The following is a 19758-nucleotide window of genomic DNA, read 5'->3' as shown; positions in this document are numbered from 1 at the left end:
AACGCTTTAACCACTAGGCTACCTGACCGCCCCTATTGTGCAATGAGGTCATATAGGAGGTGTGGAGGGTCTAAAGTCGTGACTGCAAAGTCAAATTCATGTTGATACGTTATGGTTTTGTTTCTGATTACATTTTTTTTCTTTCAAATAGGACATAGTGCATACTTTTTGGTGTGATCATATTTCACACCTTTTGTTTTTAGGTAGAGAACCAGGGTATTTGATAGTGAAAAAAAGACCATAAAACTCATTATTAGAACTTTATTTTTTATTTTATGTTTAATGCTTAACAGTATTCCAGCTATATGATGACAACAGTATATGACAGTGATTAATATTGCTAGCAGCAATCCACACCATCGGGGCACGATGACACGCAATCACGAGATCACAGAGGGGACCAATTCTAACCTGGCATGCATTTGTTGGGGTTAGAACTTTAGATGCCTGTCATATTATATTACCAGTCACCACCATGTTGTCTTCAGTTTTTCATATTTATTTATTGATCAACCAGTACATTCATCCTCAGGCCATGTAATTTTGTTCGTAAATATTTACCAGTTTACAATATATATATTCCGGTGTTATGGGTTTTCGGACGCTTAAGAAACGTGTAGTTTTCTCCCTAATCTGTAAAACATCTCATTCACTTTTAACAAACAACTTTCTTTTAAAAACAAGCCATCATCTAAGTATTTACAATGTCTGTATGATGCTACACCTCGTCATTGTGTGAGTATTTGCAATAAACATGGCCGTCCAAAAACGTATGACGTCTGAAAACCTGATCCAACGATATATTTTGTCTTTCACTCGAATTCGCTGTGCAGAGTTGCATCCCTTGGGCTCACCAGAAACCTACGATCATGGGTTCGAATCCAATTTCGCCCAGATTCTGTTCCTAGGTTTGTCAGCACCATTTTCTTGGGTGTTACTAAAGTTGTAAATGTCTAAGACCTGCATCACTTTGTGCTTTCCTTCCACATTACACTGACACACCAAACTGGAATAACGTTCAAAGCGGTTCAAACCCAACCCACACCCTCACTACACATTTTCACACTGACTTATCTGATAACTAGTGTGACTGAACCGGGCGTCACCCTGACAGATTGTCTGCTATGATGGTATCTGGCTGTGCCTTGATTAGATAGATTGTAAGCATGTGTGACTCAACCCATTGCAATGCATCAATCACCTGCAAACTTCAAATCAACCTAATTGTGATGAAAGTACAGACAGTTTAACAGCTGGTGGTTGGACAATTGTATCGAGCGCAGCAGAGAGCAATAATACCTGATCGCTGATTGGCGTGTGGATTTTGTACATAACATTTTATAAAAAACACCCTGTGTCATATTCACATGTGTTATCTACATTGATCGAGAGATGACACATCGTTGCTTCCTGAACAAGGTTCTACATCATCAACTTGGGAAACGCCTACAGTTTAATTTTAAAGCTTCGTTAGCGCAGCAGAGAGCAATAATACCTGATCGCTGATTGGCGTGTGGATTTTGTACATAACATTTTATAAAAAACACCCTGTGTCATATTCACATGTGTTATCTACATTGATCGAGAGATGACACATCGTTGCTTCCTGAACAAGGTTCTACATTATCAACTTGGGAAACGCCTACAGTTTAATTTTAAAGCTTCGTTAGTTTATCAGTCAGCATATGTTGGCTGGTAGATGAGTAAAATATTGAAACTTATCTTGGCATGTTTGGTATGTGTTTGTTTGTTGTTATTTAACGCCGCACTCTCTATATATACAGTAAAGTACGGCTATAACGAACTCAAAGGGACTACAAATTTTAGTTCGTTTTAACCGTAGTTCGTTATAAGCATATATACAGCATAACTACAGCAAATAGTCGGGACCAAAAAAGTAGTTCGTTATATCCGTCAGTTCGTTATAAGCGTGTTCGTTATAACCATAGTTTACTGTATGTATATGTCGGCGGTCTCTCAATGATCGAGTCTCGGCCAGACAATCTAGTGAATGACATCATGAGCATCTATCATATTGGGATACGATGAAATGCATCAACCAAGTCAGTGAGCCTGACCACCTGATCCCGTTAGTCGTCTCTCATGACAAGCATAGGCACCTTTTATGTCAAGCAGGGGTTGCTGAGGACCTATTCTACTCTGGAACTTCATTAGTTGTTTGGTTTGTGTGTTTTATTTAAATGTTAGTCTGAACATATATCCACCATACTTTTTGATATTTTGTATAGATTGACAGTCATACATTATCTGAAATAGGGGGCAGGTGTAGCCCAGTCGTCCAAGGCATCACAATAGCTGTGCAGAGGTACATCTCTTCGCACACCAAAAAACCTATGATCATGGGTTCGAATCCTGATTCACCCCGAATTATGTTTCTAGGTCTGTCAGCCCCATGCCCGTGCTCGTGGGTTTCAATAAAGTGGTAAACGTCTAGGTCCTGCTTCACTTCGGGTTTCCATCCCAGATCAAGCTGATATGCTGTGACATAACTGGAATATTGTTAAAAGCAGTGTGAAACACAACTCACACCCTCATTCAGTCATACATCATCTGAAACTATAACAGTCAGCAATTTATTCGCACTTTTTAGAATCATTGGAAGAGTTTTTGGAAGGTTTTTGTCAGTAAAAATCATCTGTAACCCACACACTCTTAATACAGAATTACCAGTTTGTGCCACTCTGACCCCATGTCTCAAAAAAAGAAATATTTTACCTTCAGCAAGTATACAGCAATGGGTTACCTCTAAGTTTGTTTGCTGTGCAGTGAGTAATTAAGCTTGACAGTTCAGTGGGGAGAATATGGAGGTCACAGAAGTTCAACCTGGTTGGTGAACACCATGAGTACAAGATGGAGTTGTCATAATCAGGGCACGTAGGAATCCAAGACTCAGTCAGCAGATTCTGGTATGGCTAAGGGACACAACTCTGCACAGCTACACCAGTGGGTCACATTTCACTCTGATAGGATACTTCTCTGTATCAAGATCTGACCCTTCCTTCATAGGACATCAGGTCAAGTGAACTCTGAGTGAACTTTGACCATCCATTCTAAAGGAAGGTTGCGTAGATCAGATGTCATTTTTCTGAGATGATTTGGCTTCAGTTCTTTACAATCGCAATGAAAACACACTTAGAACACAAACGTTCCTTAAATTGTACTCCCTTGAGTGTAGATACCCTGCTGCTTGGAAATGACAGGGTGTATAACTTATCCAAAACAAAATTGTGGCGTTTTATTTTTTAGCAGTTAGAAGTCCTCGTTTATGTTATTTCTTGAGATACAGATTATGCAGGCAGTTCTGAATGCTTCACTCACTCATACTGAGAATTTATTTTCCTTGATGCTGATTGGCTGATTAGGAAGTTTACTTGACGTGACCTTAATGCGGTCGTGCTCACTTGACATGACCTTAATGCCGTCATGCTCTATATGGAACTGACCTCCTCCTTGTTCTAGTGTTAGAACGTCGGCCCGGAGAGCAAAGGTTCACAGTTCGGGCATGGTATCTCGGTGGGCTAGCACTATAAAATCAGCATTAGTCCAGACTAGTACAAGCAGCCATGCCAAACCCACATGTGCATTCACGTCACTCTATTAGTGTAATAATCATGGACAGGACGTTAACCCAATTTCACCATGGAACTGACATTATAATTTTTATGATGATCAGTTCCAAATGGTCTTCGTTCCATCTGGAACAAATATTCCCAGTGTAAATGGATTGTGGAAACACTTTCCTATTAAAAACTGTTCCATGGGTATAATTACCCTTGAGAAATACAAACAAAAAATTACACTCCAGTAACAGATACACTTTGAAACTTGCACCATGTCATTGTCGGGGGGGGAGGGTCAACTGATGGATCATGTTCACCCTAAGACAGAAATTAATTATTACCAAAGAAAGGTTTGGGGAAATGCTTGTGTGACATTTTTGATGAATCACAGATTATCTGTTCCAAGTGACTTCATTCTGTAAATTCAAAGCCTTGGAGAGGAACATTCAACATAAATTTCAAGCGGGACAGATAATCTGGACTTCCAAGTTGCAATTAGGTTATTCTTTACATTACCCTTAGTCTTTTTTCTGAGAAAAGGCAAAAAATTTCAGTTTCCTGATCTCAAGTGGAGACATCACTCAGTTACTATATTATTGGAATGACATGACATCAAATCATTTGTGATGTCATGAACACTGAATGACATCTTTAGTGTGTTCTTATGATATCCCCCCATGAAGATCCTGGGTAGAATAGGTCTTCAACAACCAATGCTTGCCGTAAAACGTGACTGTGCTTGTCGTAAGATCAAGTTTGGGTGGTCAGGCTTGCTGAGTTATTTGATGCATGTCATCTTATCCAACTTATAGATCGAGGCTCATGATGTCAATCACTAGATTGTCTGGCAAAGACTTGATTATTGAGATATCAATCACTGGATTGTCTGGTCCAGACTTGATTATTTAATGACCGTCATCATATAGCTGGAATATTGCTGAGTACAGCATTCAACAAGAAACAAACAAACAAAAAATCCTGTGACATTACATTGCTACTTCTTCACAAACAATGTAAACAATGGAGCAATTGGAACAACCTAGCCAGTCAGCCTGAAGCAAAAATAACAATGATAAGTGAGAATTACAGAAAACAATATCACCCATATCCGTGTCCCTGTGGGTTATATATCTATCTTATGGCCCATAGAATAAAACTGATTGTGACTTTGTGAGTGCCATCACATCGAACATTATGGTGTATTAATATCTGAAAAGGCAGGTCAGTTAATGTAAATTGCATTCATTTTCACAGGACAGCAACTAGGTCCTTATAATGCTAAGATTTCATAAGGAGTAATGATAAGGCACTGTCTGGGTTATGATGCCACACTCCTTACCCTAGGTTCATTCAGTCAGTCTGCCAATATTTCAGCCATTTTGGACATCCAATGCCCAGTTGACTTCTATGACCAGTATCAGATGTCAAGAGTTTATATTCTATGCTGAAATCCCCTGAAATCCCAATGTCAGTGATTTATGTTGTTGTTTTCAGTTGATGCTTGTGTGAACGTGACCTGTGAAAACAACGGAACATGTATGAATGGTACTGGCAACTGCAGTTGTACAGATGGCTGGCTTGGACCCACATGTCAAACAGGTGAGTTCATATGAATATATATATATGTAACAATAACTTCCTTATTTCATGTCAGGCTCGCTGACTTGGTTGAAGCATGTCATCAATCCCAATTGCGTTTATTGATGATCATGATATCAATCACTGGATTGTCTGGTCCAGACTCGATTATTTACAGACCGCCGTCATATAGCTGGAATATTGCTGAGTGCAGCGCTAAACAACCAACTAACCAACCTTATTTCATGTGTCAGAGGTGGTGTGGTAGCTAGTGGTTTAAGAGTTCGCTTGTCTCACTGTTTACCTATTCGATGAAACTCATGAGCATGGGTGTGGTGCTCACATACTAAAGAGGATGATCCTGGCTTGCCAAAGGGATGCAACTTTCAACAGGCATGTTGTATGGGGCAAGGACACATGACAGTGAATATGAATATATAGAGAATCTCACCCGAGTATCTTTTGATATCAAATATATCAACACGAGTTGATAAAAGTAGGAAAACTCCGAGGCTTGCCGAGGATTTTTTTCCACTTTTATCAACGAGTGTTGATATATTTGATATCAAAAGACACGAGGGTGAGATTTTATTTATCATCCAACATCATTCTTCCAACTTTTTCAGTTTGTAGAACGTTATAAGCCATGTCTTAAGTGTAAAAAGTACTGCCAACAGCTTCAGTAGCACAGCCATTAGTGATGTCATTTGATTGTGACATCATGGTAACCAATGATGTCACAATGGTCTGCAAAACATTGTGATGCAATTTCATCTATAGTATAGATATCGCTTGATCTCAGCCAAGCGATATCTCCTGTGGGAGCCAGTTTTGGATGATAAATGCATATACCTATATGCAAAGGGGGCGGTATATGGTTCTCTGTAGTGATTACATCAAGTCGATGGATTATGGTGTACAAATTTTACTTTATAAATATAATAAATATATATATGCAAGGAACACTATGTACAAGGTCAGCACATAGTGGAATAGGTTGCTGTGTTGACACCCTGGAGCTCCAGCCCAAACCTTGTAAGGAAAAGCATCTCTTGTCTTTCATCTCTGGACCAAGGGTTATATATTGGGTACGGTCATCTGACAAGGATTAAGTCATCAATATAAACAACAGTAATAATGACAAGTGACATAGCTGTACAACTATTTCAGGATGGCTGATAGTCAATGTGTAATACAATGGGGATTAACAATGGGGATTTACATCTTATTAGTGATGGTAATTATGTGATTCTAGACATATACATGTCATGGCTTCAGGGTAATAAGCCTTGGAAAATAAATGTTTATTCAGGCACGTTAGAGTAATCTAGAAGAAGCAAAGTGGTGGAGTAATTAAAATGTACTTGTTTGGGTTTTTTTATTGTAATTTGTTTGGATACAATGACATGCCAATCCAAGTCCAATCATGATGGCCGATCACCTGATCCATTCTGTCACCTCTACCAACAAGCACAGGTTACTGGGGACCTATTTTCTTACAAGTAATCCCAACGTGTGTTATTAGCTTCCGGATCCAGTAGATATTATGCATGAATTATGCAATGATCGCAATTTAGTTGCTAGATATTTCATAACAGGGGATAGGGTGATATGAAATCAATACTACCGGATCATGACGCAGCTTACATATTTTTATAATAAAATCAATGTGTATTGTATAACATGTGTGAACAGAGAGAAAATCATATACGTGTGTGTTATCTGAAATAGATAGTCCTTCACCTACATGTGAACACATTTGCATGGCTGTAACTCTAGATATTACTGGTAGATTACTGAAACCCAAGGTCATTGCTATTTCAGCATTCTCGGGTCCAGAGAGGGTTGGAGGGTCATACTTATTATCTATATTGGAATTTATAAGTAAACTATTATAAATTCATTTTGTGATATGTTTCGATAAAAATAACATGACCACCAAATGCATTTTTTTTTAGGATTTCTTGCATTTATATAGCACTAATGTTGAACTTGTGCTCACAAAACGCATACGTCCTTTTCCCAAAAAAATGTATCTGCGCTTGTTCAGGGTAATGTTATGTTTGTTTGTTTGTTGTTTAACACCGCACTCTGCCATATTATAGACAGTGGTATGTAAGTAATAATAGTCTGTCCCAGACAATCCAGTGGTTGATATTGTGGGCATCAACCAACACCGTTGGGGTAAGATGACAGGCAATCAACCAGGTCACCTAACCTGACCTCCTGATCAAGTAAGTCACCCCTTATGACCAACCTAAGTTGTAGGGGGAGGGGGTATCTGTTCTAAGCCGGAATGCCCATGGGGTGGTAATTTTACGTCTAAAATATGCCTGATGTAACAGAAAATACAATTAACATTGTTTGAAATAAATGTGTCTTTGGGTAATACTTTTTTTATTGCAAAAGTTCAGTTATTTCAATCCAATGCTGTAAAACTGTGAATCGGGTTAATTGTTATTAAGAATATACTGTCACTTTGTAAGAGTTCATTGGAGTATGAACCTTCATAGAGTGAGGGCCAAACTGTATGAACGTCAGAGCTTCAGAACGTGACGACGTTCATACAGTTTGGTCCTCACTCTATGAAGGCTCATACTCCAATGAACTCTCACAAAGTGAAAGTCAATTCTTATAATTTTTTTATATCACTACTTTTACTCAAAGGACGTAGACCTTGATCTACATTCACAAGTATATTAAGTATGTGTGACTTCATGGTTACACTGACAACCTTACAACAACCAGCTGTATTGCAGAATAAAATAGTTCCCCAAAACAAGAGGTGACATTAGCTTATGTATGCTCAACATGCTCAACAGACATGCAATCAAACTCTGACTTATCCCAATGTATGCTAAAACGCCAAGTAAAGGGTCTAAATGATGAGAAACATTTATTCCTGCTAGGGAATTCCTAGGGGTTTCCCAAGTAATGTGGAAGTAGTCCGCCAGTGTTTACCGGTACGTCATTTCAAGAACATGGTCTCGTGAAAAATGTATGAACGTCAAGTTGTGTCGTTCATACACTTACGAGCGTCTCTTTCGCGGTCATGTGACCGACCTATCGTCCAATGAAAAACCTGTATATGGTATAAACTTCAAATTGAAATTTTTTAACATTTTGCCATAATTTGCAGCATCGTTTTTTAAAGTTATGTAAAGTGAGATCAGAATTCACTTAGTAAAAAATGTTTTGGACACAAATAAGGTATACAATGTATAAGGGAATACGGTTCACAAACAAAACAGTATACCATATCATTAATGGTCATATATAATATTAATATCATTTTTTAGGAAAAAACGATCTATGATATTTATGGTATGGAAACAAATATGGGTATTTTTGTAACATGATGTCTTTATTAAACAAATCAAAGTTAGAGACATACTTTCACTTTCTGAACTGAAGTGGCTTTAATAACTACTATACAGTGCTGGAGTTAGGAAAGGTCAAGGACGTTTCACAACAGTAAACTGCCCCATTTATCATACAGCAGGAATGTATTTCGATTATTGTGTTACCTAGAAGAGAAGACTATGCACAATATGATCAACAATCAAATCAACACTGAAATTGTAAAGCGCAACAGCTTTACTTGACTGACTGACTAGGTCACTCATCACAGCAAGATGGCGACTAGACAGCTAGCTCAATAGTAACAGTGTGAAAATATGTTTTGAACTTTGATTATTTTATAAATATTATGTTATTTTTGAACATGTAACCTTAAGAGATTATTGTGATCATCTGTTTCCCTATTACGAAAGGTCTTGTATAACACATTAACATTATGATTTCCCGCTAAAGAATCTAGCTATCTGATTGGCCAGTTGCCAGTTTGTAAAAGTATTGTACAAGTGAGGGGCCTGTACTGAGTGTCATGATGTCATCATGTTTGATGTGACGTCACATGCTTGTTCCTGGTCACACATTGAGTTAGTAACCTTAGTTGAAGCCCAATGGTGGTCAGAAGATAGATGTCTGACTTGGTTGATGCATGTCATCGTAGCCCAACTGCGTGGATCGATGCTCATGATGTCAATCTCTGGATTGTCTGGTCCAGACTCGATTATTTACAGACCGCCGTCATAAAGCTGGAATATTGCTGAGTGTGGCGTTCAACAAACAAACAAACAAACAAACAAACAGAAGATACATTACCAGGAGGCAGCCTTCTACACCGGTTGGATCCACTCTGGCATTGTTGGCAGAAGTGTGTGGACCTCAGAGAGGATTATGAAAACTAATTAGCAACCAAGGCCATCAACGCAGTCCATCATAATAAGGCACTTAACATTTTAGCCACACCATACAAAAGGGCCTCATTTCAAATAGAGCATGTTTCCCATTTGCACTAAATATTTGCACCTCGGTGTCATTGTATAAGAGACCAGCTCCGTGGTCTAGTAGAGTGTAGAATATCTGCTCAGACAGTGGAAGGTCGGGGGTTCGATCCCTGTCCGCGCAATTCCAAAAGATGTTAAAAGATGGTACTTGTGGTTACCCTGCCTGTCACTCAGCATTGAGGGTCTAGACCAAGGACTGGTCAGCTCAGAGTCTGTATATTGTGTCTGAGTGGGGTATTCATGTTAAACTGTGGCATGGTGTCTCAGTGAGCTAGCATTATAAAATTGCCATTTGTCCAGACGAGTACAAGCAGCCACACTCACATACACATGTAGATAAATGTAAGTGTAACCATTTTCAACGTGACGTTTAACCTCATTCCACCTCCCCACTATTGTATATGATACCAATATTTAGTCTCTGAACTGAAAATATTTGAAGTATTTTTTATATAGTGTCTTTCTGTGCACACAAATGAGAGCAAGGTATCTCTCAGAATGCAGACTTGCAAGCATGGTGTAGAGCTGCTAAGGCGCTTTCAGATAGTTCTTCAGGTTCTGTATGAGAGATTAATAGTATAACTATATAATCTCACCTAATCTGACCCCCTTGGGACCAGTGTTACAATAGTTCCCATGCACTATACTGTTTGTGGTAGGAAGCAATCGGATCAGTTCTGATGGTGAGGATCTGTGACTTGCGTGTGGGACCAAGGAACCAACTCCATCATTGCAGTCCATCATAGTTAGGCTCAAAACCTTTCAGCCACCCCTCGTAACAAATAGGAAAGAAAGAAAAGAAAAGAAAATCATTGGCATAGCTTTGGTCTTAAAACAATTCCTTAGGGTACCAGTGTGATGTGAACATGGAGAGGCCCCCTCACCCACCACATGTCAATTGTCCTTCCATAACTACCACCCTGTACTTCAGGTTACTGTTTGTCGTTGTTTTTATCCTCTTCTCATCCTCCACAATGCCTGTTATCTCCTTCCAGAAGACTACTGTCACACTGCATCCTGCGCCAATGGAGGAGTCTGCATCCTCGGACCATCCAACTACACCTGCAACTGTACCTCGGGATGGACTGGCTGGCTCTGTGATGAAGGTAGTTTTACACACTTCACATTACACTTGTTGAAAATAGTTCACTTTGGTTTAAATTCTATGTTTGTACAATGAAGATTTCGCCAACTATTGGGGTATTTTTCAAGGGTACCTGAGCGACTGAGCACACTGTATAACCACTGATTTATTCCCAACCAGACAAATGAATCGCCATGGCTCGGAACTTACAAATTAATTCATTTGGGACAGGTAATCCACAATAATGCATCACAAGCTCTTCCCATCAATTGTCAGCCAATCAGAAACTGATGACTGATGTGTAATGTATGTCAGTCAATCAGTCATGGTAGAGAGTTTTGTACTAAATATCTAGAATAGAATGCAATATAGCTTTTGTTTGTTTGTTTGTTGCCGCACTCAGCAATATTCCAGCTATGTGACGTAGGTCTATAAATAATCGAGTCTGGATCAGACAATCCTGTGAATGACATCATGAACATCAATTCTTGCAATTGGGATATGATGACATGCATCAACCAGCAAGTCTGATCACCCGATCCTGTTTGTCGCCTTTTACAACAAGCATTGTCGCCTTTTACAGCAAGCATGGGTTGCTGAAGACCCATTCTACCCTGGATCTTTACGGGTCTGGCATTGACAGATTACATAGTTTAACACAGTCTTATGACAGACGTACATTCTGTTCAGCAGCACCATGCCTCCATGTTTCAGATGTAGATGACTGCCTGACGACCCCATGTAAAAACAATGGCAGTTGTTCTGACGCAGGAACGAACAACTTTACATGCTCCTGTACACAAGGATGGCTGGAACCGACTTGTGAAAATGGTTGGTATACATCCGATAACCACTGCTATCTTTTATTTAGTATCTATGCAAGTACCCAGAATGTCAATTCAGCAATTATATATTTGTGTTCCAACACCTCCACAGAAACCTTGACTCCTACAACTTTCGTATCACCTATGACAAAGACGTATCACAACTATAAAGGGGGCCATTAAGAAATGAAACAGTTCTATATTTGTCAAATATAAAAGTTCTAAATTTAATCATTATTTAGGGACTGGTCATTTATTATAGAAAGGTTGGTATCATGAAACAAGAATAAGCATAGTCCTTTTCCCCAAAAAATGTATCTGCGCTTGTTCAGGGTAATGTTATGTTTGTTTGTTTGTTGTTTAACACCGCACTCTGCCATATTATAGACAGTGGTATGTAAGTAATAATAGTCTGTCCCAGACAATCCAGTGGTTGATATTGTGAGCATCAACCAACACCGTTGGGGTAAGATGACAGGCAATCAACCAGGTCACCTTACCTGACCTCCCGATCAAGTAAGTCACCCCTTATAACAAACCTAAGTTGCTAGGGGGAGGGTGGTATCTTTTCTAAGCCGGAATGCCCATGGGGGTAACAGAAAATACAATTAGCATTGTTTGAAAAAAATGTGTCTTTGGGTAATAATGTTTTTATTGCAAAATTTCAGTTATTTCAGTCCAATGCTGTAAAACTGTGAATCGGGTTTATTGTAATTAAGAATGCACTGTTACTTTGTGAGAGTTCATTGGAGTATGAACCTTCATAGAGTGAGAGCTAAACTGTATGAACGTCAGAGGGCGACGACGTTCATACAGTTTGGTCCTCACTCTATGAAGGTTCATACTCCAATGAACTCTCACAAACTGAAAGTCAATTCTTATAAATTTTTTATATCACTACTTTTACCTCAAAGGACGTAGACCTTGATCTACATTCACAAGTATATTTAGTATGTGTGACTTCATGGTTACACTGACAACCATGCAAGAACCAACTGTATTGCAGAATAAAATAGTTCCTCACAACGAGAGGTGACATTAGCTGATGTATGCTCAACAGGAACAATTTTGTAGTTTCTGTACAGCAAATGTACTAATAAATATCCTCATTAGATGAGAAAGGTCTGTTAAGAACTACCTCAGTAAGTCAGTCACAATGACAGCGCATCGTAATACATTTACATCAAATACAAGACATGAAAATGGCCGACACGATAAATGTGACAGGATAGACTTCTGAAGTTTTTAAGGAACCTGTGGCTATTACAAGTGTTAGTCATCACTGATCAATTGGCCGATCACTGAAAGGTGATTGTAAAGATGTGTCAAATAGATACTAAGGTACATTGATATATTGCTGTAGACTATCACTGTCGTTAAGACATGGATTGAGTAAATACTGTGGTTACTTAGTTTGGAAGTGCTTTTCTTCGTTTTGTTCTCTAAGATGGGTTGTAGCGAGGATATCCTTGAACGGACATGCAATCAAACTCTGACTTATCCCAATGTATGCTTTTCTTCGTTTTGTTCTCTAAGATGGGTTGTAGCGAGGATATCCTTGAACGGACATGCAATCAAACTCAGACTTATCCCAATGTATGCTTTTCTTCGTTTTGTTCTCTAAGATGGGTTGTAGCGAGGATATCCTTGAACGGACATGCAATCAAACTCTGACTTATCCCAATGTATGCTTTTCTTCGTTTTGTTCTCTAAGATGGGTTGTAACGAGGATATCCTTGAACGGACATGCAATCAAACTCTGACTTATCCCAATGTATGCTTTTCTTTGTTTTGTTCTCTAAGATGGGTTGTAGCGAGGATATCCTTGAACGGACATGCAATCAAACTCTGACTTATCCCAATGTATGCTTTTCTTCATTTTGTTCTCTAAGATGGGTTGTAGCGAGGATATCCTTGAACGGACATGCAATCAAACTCTGACTTATCCCAATGTATGCTTTTCTTCGTTTTGTTCTCTAAGATGGGTTGTAGCGAGGATATCCTTGAACGGACATGCAATCAAACTCTGACTTATCCCAATGTATGCTTTTCTTCGTTTTGTTCTCTAAGATGGGTTGTAATGAGCATATCCTTGAACGGACATGCAATCAAACTCTGACTTATCCCAATGTATGCTTTTCTTCGTTTTGTTCTCTAAGATGGGTTGTAGCGAGGATATCCTTGAACGGACATGCAATCAAACTCTGACTTATCCCAATGTATGCTTTTCTTCGTTTTGTTCTCTAAGATGGATTGTAGTGAGGATATCCTTGAACGGACATGCAATCAAACTCTGACTTATCCCAATGTATGCTTTTCTTCGTTTTGTTCTCTAAGATGGGTTGTAGCGAGGATATCCTTGAACGGACATGCAATCAAACTCTGACTTATCCCAATGTATGCTTTTCTTCGTTTTGTTCTCTAAGATGGGTTGTAGCGAGGATATCCTTGAACGGACATGCAATCAAACTCTGACTTATCCCAATGTATCCTTTTCTTCGTTTTGTTCTCTAAGATGGGTTGTAGCGAGGATATCCTTGAACGGACATGCAATCAAACTCTGACTTATCCCAATGTATGCTTTTCTTCGTTTTGTTCTCTAAGATGGGTTGTAACGAGGATATCCTTGAACGGACATGCAATCAAACTCTGACTTATCCCAATGTATGCTTTTCTTCGTTTTGTTCTCTAAGATGGGTTGTAACGAGGATATCCTTGAACGGACATGCAATCAAACTCTGACTTATCCCAATGTATGCTTTTCTTCGTTTTGTTCTCTAAGATGGGTTGTGGCGAGGATAACCTTGAATGGACATGCAATCAACCTTTGACTGATCCCAATGTATGCTAAAATGCCAAGTAAAGGGTCTAAATGATGAGAAACATTTATTCCTGCTAGGGAATTTCTAGGGGTTTCCCAAGGAATGTGGAAGTAGTCCGCCAGTGTTTACGTCATTTCAAGAACATGGTCTCATGAAAAACGTATGAATGTCAAGTTGTGTCGTTCATACACTTATGAGCGTCAATTTTGTGGTCATGTGACCGACCACTCGCTCAATGAAAAACCTGTATATGGTATAAACTTCAAATTGAAAATTTTTAACATTTTGTCCAGTAATGTATGTATTGACATAATTTGCAGCATCATTTTTTAAAGTTATGTAAATTGAGATCAGAATTCACTTAGTAAAAAATGTTTTGGACACAAATTAGGTATACAATGTATAAGGGAATACGGTTCACAAACAAAACAGTATACCATATCATTAATGGTCATATATAATATTAATATCATTTTTTAGGAAAAACTGATGTATGATATTTATGGTATGGAAACAAATATGGGTATTTTTGTAACATGATGTCTTTATTAAACAAATCAAAGTTAAAGACATACTTTCACTTTCTGAACTGAAGTGGCTTTAATAACTACGATACAGCGCTGGAGTTAGGAAAGGTCAAGGCCGTTTCACAACAGTAAACTGCCCCATTTATCATACAGCAGGAATGTATTTCGATTATTGTGTTACCAAGAAGAGAAGACTATGCACAATATGATCAACAATCAAATCAACACTGAAATTGTAAAGCGCAACAGCTTTACTTGACTGACTGACTAGGTCACTCATCACAGCAAGATGGCGACTAGACAGCTAGCTCAATAGTAACAGTGTGAAAATATGTTTTGAACTTTGATTTTTTTATAGATAATATGTAACCTTAAGAGATTATTGTGATCATATGTTTCCCTATTACGAAAGGTCTTGTATAACACATTAACATTATGATTTCCCGCTAAAGAATCTAGCTATCTGATTGGCCAGTTGCCAGTTTGTAAAAGTATTGTACAAGTGAGGGGCCTGTACAGTGTCATGATGTCATGATGTTTGATGTGACGTCACTTGCTTGTTCCTGGTCATACATTGAGTTAGTTGTCTTAGTTAAAGTCCGATGGTGGTCAGAAGATAGATGTCTGACTTGGTTGATGCATGTCATCGTAGCCCAACTGCGTGGATCGATGCTCATGACATCAATCTCTGGATTGTCTGGTCCAGACTCGATTATTTACAGACTGCCGTCATAAAGCTGGAATATTGCTGAGTGTGGCGTTAAACAAACAAACAAACAAACAAACAAACAAACAGAAGATACATTACCAGGAGGCAGCCTTCTACACCGGTTGGATCCACTCTGGTATCGTTGGCAGAAGTGTGTGGACCTCAGAGAGGATTATGAAAACTAATTAGCAACCAACTCCATCAAGGCAGTCCATCATGATAAGGCACTTAACATTTTAGCCACACCATACAGAAGTGCCTCATTTCAAATAGAGCATGTTTCCAATTTGCACTAAATATTTGCACCTCGGTGTCATTGTATAAGAGGCCACCTCTGTGGTCTAGTAGAGTGCAGAATATCTGCTCGGACAGTGGAAGGTAGGGTGTTCGATCCCTGTCCGCGCAATTCCAAAAGATGTTAAAAGATGGTACTTGTGGTTGCCCTGCCTTGCATTCAGCATTGAGGGTCTAAACCAAGGACTGGTCAGCTCAGAGTCTGTATACTGTCTCTGAGTGGGGTCTTCATTTTAAACTGTGGCATGGTGTCTCAGTGAGCTAGCATTATAAAAATGCCATTTGTCCAGACGAGTACAAGCAGCCACACTCACATACACATGTAGATAAGTGTAAGTGTAACCATTTTCAATGTGACGTTAAACCTCATTTCGCCTCACCACTATTGTACCTGAGCGACTGAGCACACTGTATAACCACTGATTTATTCCCAAGCAGACAAATGAATTGCCATGGCTCGGAACTTACAAATTAATTCATTTGGGACCGGTAATCCACAATAATGCAACACAAGCTCTTCCCATCAATTGTCAGCCAATCAGAAACTGATGAATGATGTGTAATGTATGTCAGTCCATCAGTCATGGTAGAGAGTCTTGTACTAAATATCTAGAGTAGAATGCAGTGTAGCTTTTGTTTGTTTGTTTGTTGTTTAACGCCGCACTCAGCAATATTCCAGCTGTGTGACGTAGGTCTATAAATAATCGAGTCTGGATCAGACAATCCTGTGATTGACATCATGAACATCAATTCTTGCAATTGGGATATGATGACATGCATCAACCAGCAAGTCTGATCACCCGATCCTGTTTGTCGCCTTTTATGACAAGCATTGTCGCCTTTTACAGCAAGCATTGGTCGCTGAAGACCCATTCTACCCTGGATCTTCACGGGTCTGGCATTGACAGCTTACATAGTTTAACACAGTCTCTATGACAGACGTACATTCTGTTCAGCAGCACCATGCCTCCATGTTTCAGATGTAGACGACTGCCTCACGACCCCATGTAAAAACAATGGCAATTGTTCTGACGCAGGAACGAACAACTTTACATGCTCCTGTACACAAGGATGGCTGGGACCGACTTGTGAAGATGGTTGGTATAGATCCGATAACCACTGCTATCTTTTATTTAGTATCTATGCAAGTACCCAAAATGTCAATTCAGCAATTATATATTTGTGTTCCAACACCTCCACAGAAACCTTGACTCCTACAACTTTCGTATCACCTATGACAAAGACGTATCACAATTATAGAAGGGGCCATTAAGAAATGAAACAGTTCTATATTTGTCAAATATAAAAGTTCTAAATTTAATCATTATTTAGGGACTGGTCATTTATTATAGAAAGGTTGGTATCATGAAACAAGAATACGCATACGTCCTTTTCCCAAAAAAATGTATCTGCGCTTGTTCAGGGTAATGTTATGTTTGTTTGTTTGTTGTTTAATACCGCACTCTGCCATATTATAGACAGTGGTATGTAAGTAATAATAGTCTGTCCCAGACAATCCAGTGGTTGATATTGTGAGCATCAACCAACACCGTTGGGGTAAGATGACAGGCAATCAACCAGGTCACCTTACCTGACCTCCCGATCAAGTAAGTCACCCCTTATAACAACCTAAGTTGCTAGGGGGAGGGTGGTATCTTTTCTAAGCCGGAATGCCCATGGGGATAACAGAAAATACAATTAGCATTGTTTGGAAAAAATGTGTCTTTGGGTAATAATGTTTTTATTGCAAAATTTCAGTTATTTCAGTCCAATGCTGTAAAACTGTGAATCAGGTTTATTGTAATTAAGAATGGACTGTTACTTTGTGAGGGTTCATTGGAGTATGAACCTTCATAGAGTGAGGGCCAAACTGTATGAACGTCGTCGCCCTCTGAAGCTCTGACGTTCATACAGTTTGGCCCTCACTCTATGAAGGCTCATACTCCAATGAACTCTCACAAAGTGTAAGTCAATTCTTATAAAAAATTTATATCACTACTTTTACCGCAAAGGACGTAGACCTTGATCTACATTCACAAGTGTATTTAGTATGTGTGACTTCATGGTTACACTGACAACCATACAACAACCAGCTGTATTGCAGAATAAAATAGTTCCTCAAAACAAGAGGTGACATTAGCTGATGTATGCTCAACAGGAACAATTTTGTAGTTTCTGTACAGCAAATGTACTAATAAATATCCTCATTAGATGAGAAAGGTCTGTTAAGAACTACCTCAGTAAGTCAGTCACAATGACAGCGCATCGTAATACATTTACATCAAATACAAGACATGAAAATGGCCGACACGATAAATGTGACAGGATAGACTTCTGAAGTTTTTAAGGAACCTGTGGCTATTACAAGTGTTAGTCATCACTGATCAATTGGCCGATCACTGAAAGGTGATTGTAAAGATGTGTCAAATATCACTGTTGTTAAGACATGGATTGAGTCAATACTGTGGTTACTTAGATTGTAAGTGCTTTTCTTCGTTTTGTTCTCTAAGATGGGTTGTAGCGAGGATATCCTTGAACGGACATGCAATCAAACTCTGACTTATCCCAATGTATGCTAAAACGCCAAGTAAAGGGTCTAAATGATGAGAAACATTTATTCCTGCTAGGGAATTCCTAGGGGTTTCCCAAGGAATGTGGAAGTAGTCCGCCAGTGTTTACCGGTACGTCATTTCAAGAACACGGTCTCGTGAAAAATGTATGAACGTCAAGTTGTGTCGTTCATACACTTAGGAGCGTCAATTTCCGGGTTATGTGACCGACCTATCGTCCAATGAAAAACCTGTATATGGTATAAACTTCAAATTGAAAATTTTTAACATTTTGCCATAATTTGCAGCATCGTTTTTTAAAGTTATGTAAAGTGAGATCAGAATTCACTTAGTAAAAAATGTTTTGGACACAAATAAGGTATACAATGTATAAGGGAATACGGTTCACAAACAAAACAGTATACCATATCGTTAATGGTCATATATAATATTAATATCATTTTTTAGGAAAAACCAATGTGTGATATTTATGGTACGGAAACAAATATGGGTATTTTTGTAACATGATGTCTTTATTAAACAAATCAAAGTTAAAGACATACTTTCACTTTCTGAACTGAAGTGGCTTTAATAACTACGATACAGTGCTGGAGTTAGGAAAGGTCAAGGACGTTTCACAACAGTAAACTGCCCCATTTATCATACAGCAGGAATGTATTTCGATTATTGTGTTACCTAGAAGAGAAGACTATGCACAATATGATCAACAATCAAATCAACACTGAAATTGTAAAGCGCAACAGCTTTACTTGACTGACTGACTAGGTCACTCATCACAGCAAGATGGTGACTAGACAGCTAGCTCAATAGTAACAGTGTGAAAATATGTTTTGAACTTTGATTATTTTATAAATATTATGTTATTTTTGAACATGTAACCTTAAGAGATTATTGTGATCATCTGTTTCCCTATTACGAAAGGTCTTGTATAACACATTAACATTATGATTTCCCGCTAAAGAATCTAGCTATCTGATTGGCCAGTTGCCAGTTTGTAAAAGTATTGTACAAGTGAGGGGCCTGTACAGTGTCATGATGTCATGATGTTTGATGTGACGTCACTTGCTTGTTCCTGGTCATACATTGAGTTAGTAACCTTAGTTAAAGTCCGATGGTGGTCAGAAGATAGATGTCTGACTTGGTTGATGCATGTCATCGTAGCCCAATGCTTGTCGTAAAAGGCGACAAACAGGATCGGGTGATCAGACTTGCTTGCTTGGTTGATGCATGTCATCATATCCCAACTGCGTGGATCGATGCTCATGAAGTCAATCTCTGGATTGTCTGGTCCAGACTCGATTATTTACAGACTGCCGTCATAAAGCTGGAATATTGCTGAGTGTGGCGTTAAACAAACAAACAAACAAATAAACAGAAGATACATCACCAGGAGGCAGCCTTCTACACCGGTTGGATC

At 38.8% G+C, this 19758-nt stretch overlaps 1 protein-coding gene across 2 annotated transcripts in view; it reads left to right on the top strand.

Annotated features, from left to right (window-relative positions):
- LOC124115488 (neurogenic locus notch homolog protein 1-like) overlaps positions 1-19758 on the top strand; it is a 111548-nt gene that overhangs the window by 28482 nt on the left and 63308 nt on the right. For both annotated transcript variants that reach the window (XM_048381873.1, XM_048381872.1), the window contains exons 2-5: positions 5076-5180; positions 10507-10617; positions 11310-11426; positions 16752-16868. In XM_048381873.1, the coding sequence (XP_048237830.1) occupies positions 5076-5180; positions 10507-10617; positions 11310-11426; positions 16752-16868 (450 nt within the window). The remainder of the gene's footprint in view (positions 1-5075; positions 5181-10506; positions 10618-11309; positions 11427-16751; positions 16869-19758) is intronic.

The sequence above is a fragment of the Haliotis rufescens genome, unplaced genomic scaffold (assembly GCF_023055435.1).
Source record: "Haliotis rufescens isolate VD_foot unplaced genomic scaffold, xgHalRufe1.0.p SCAF_4, whole genome shotgun sequence".
NCBI lineage: Eukaryota > Metazoa > Mollusca > Gastropoda > Lepetellida > Haliotidae > Haliotis > Haliotis rufescens.
This window is presented reverse-complemented; position numbering and strand designations above follow the sequence as displayed.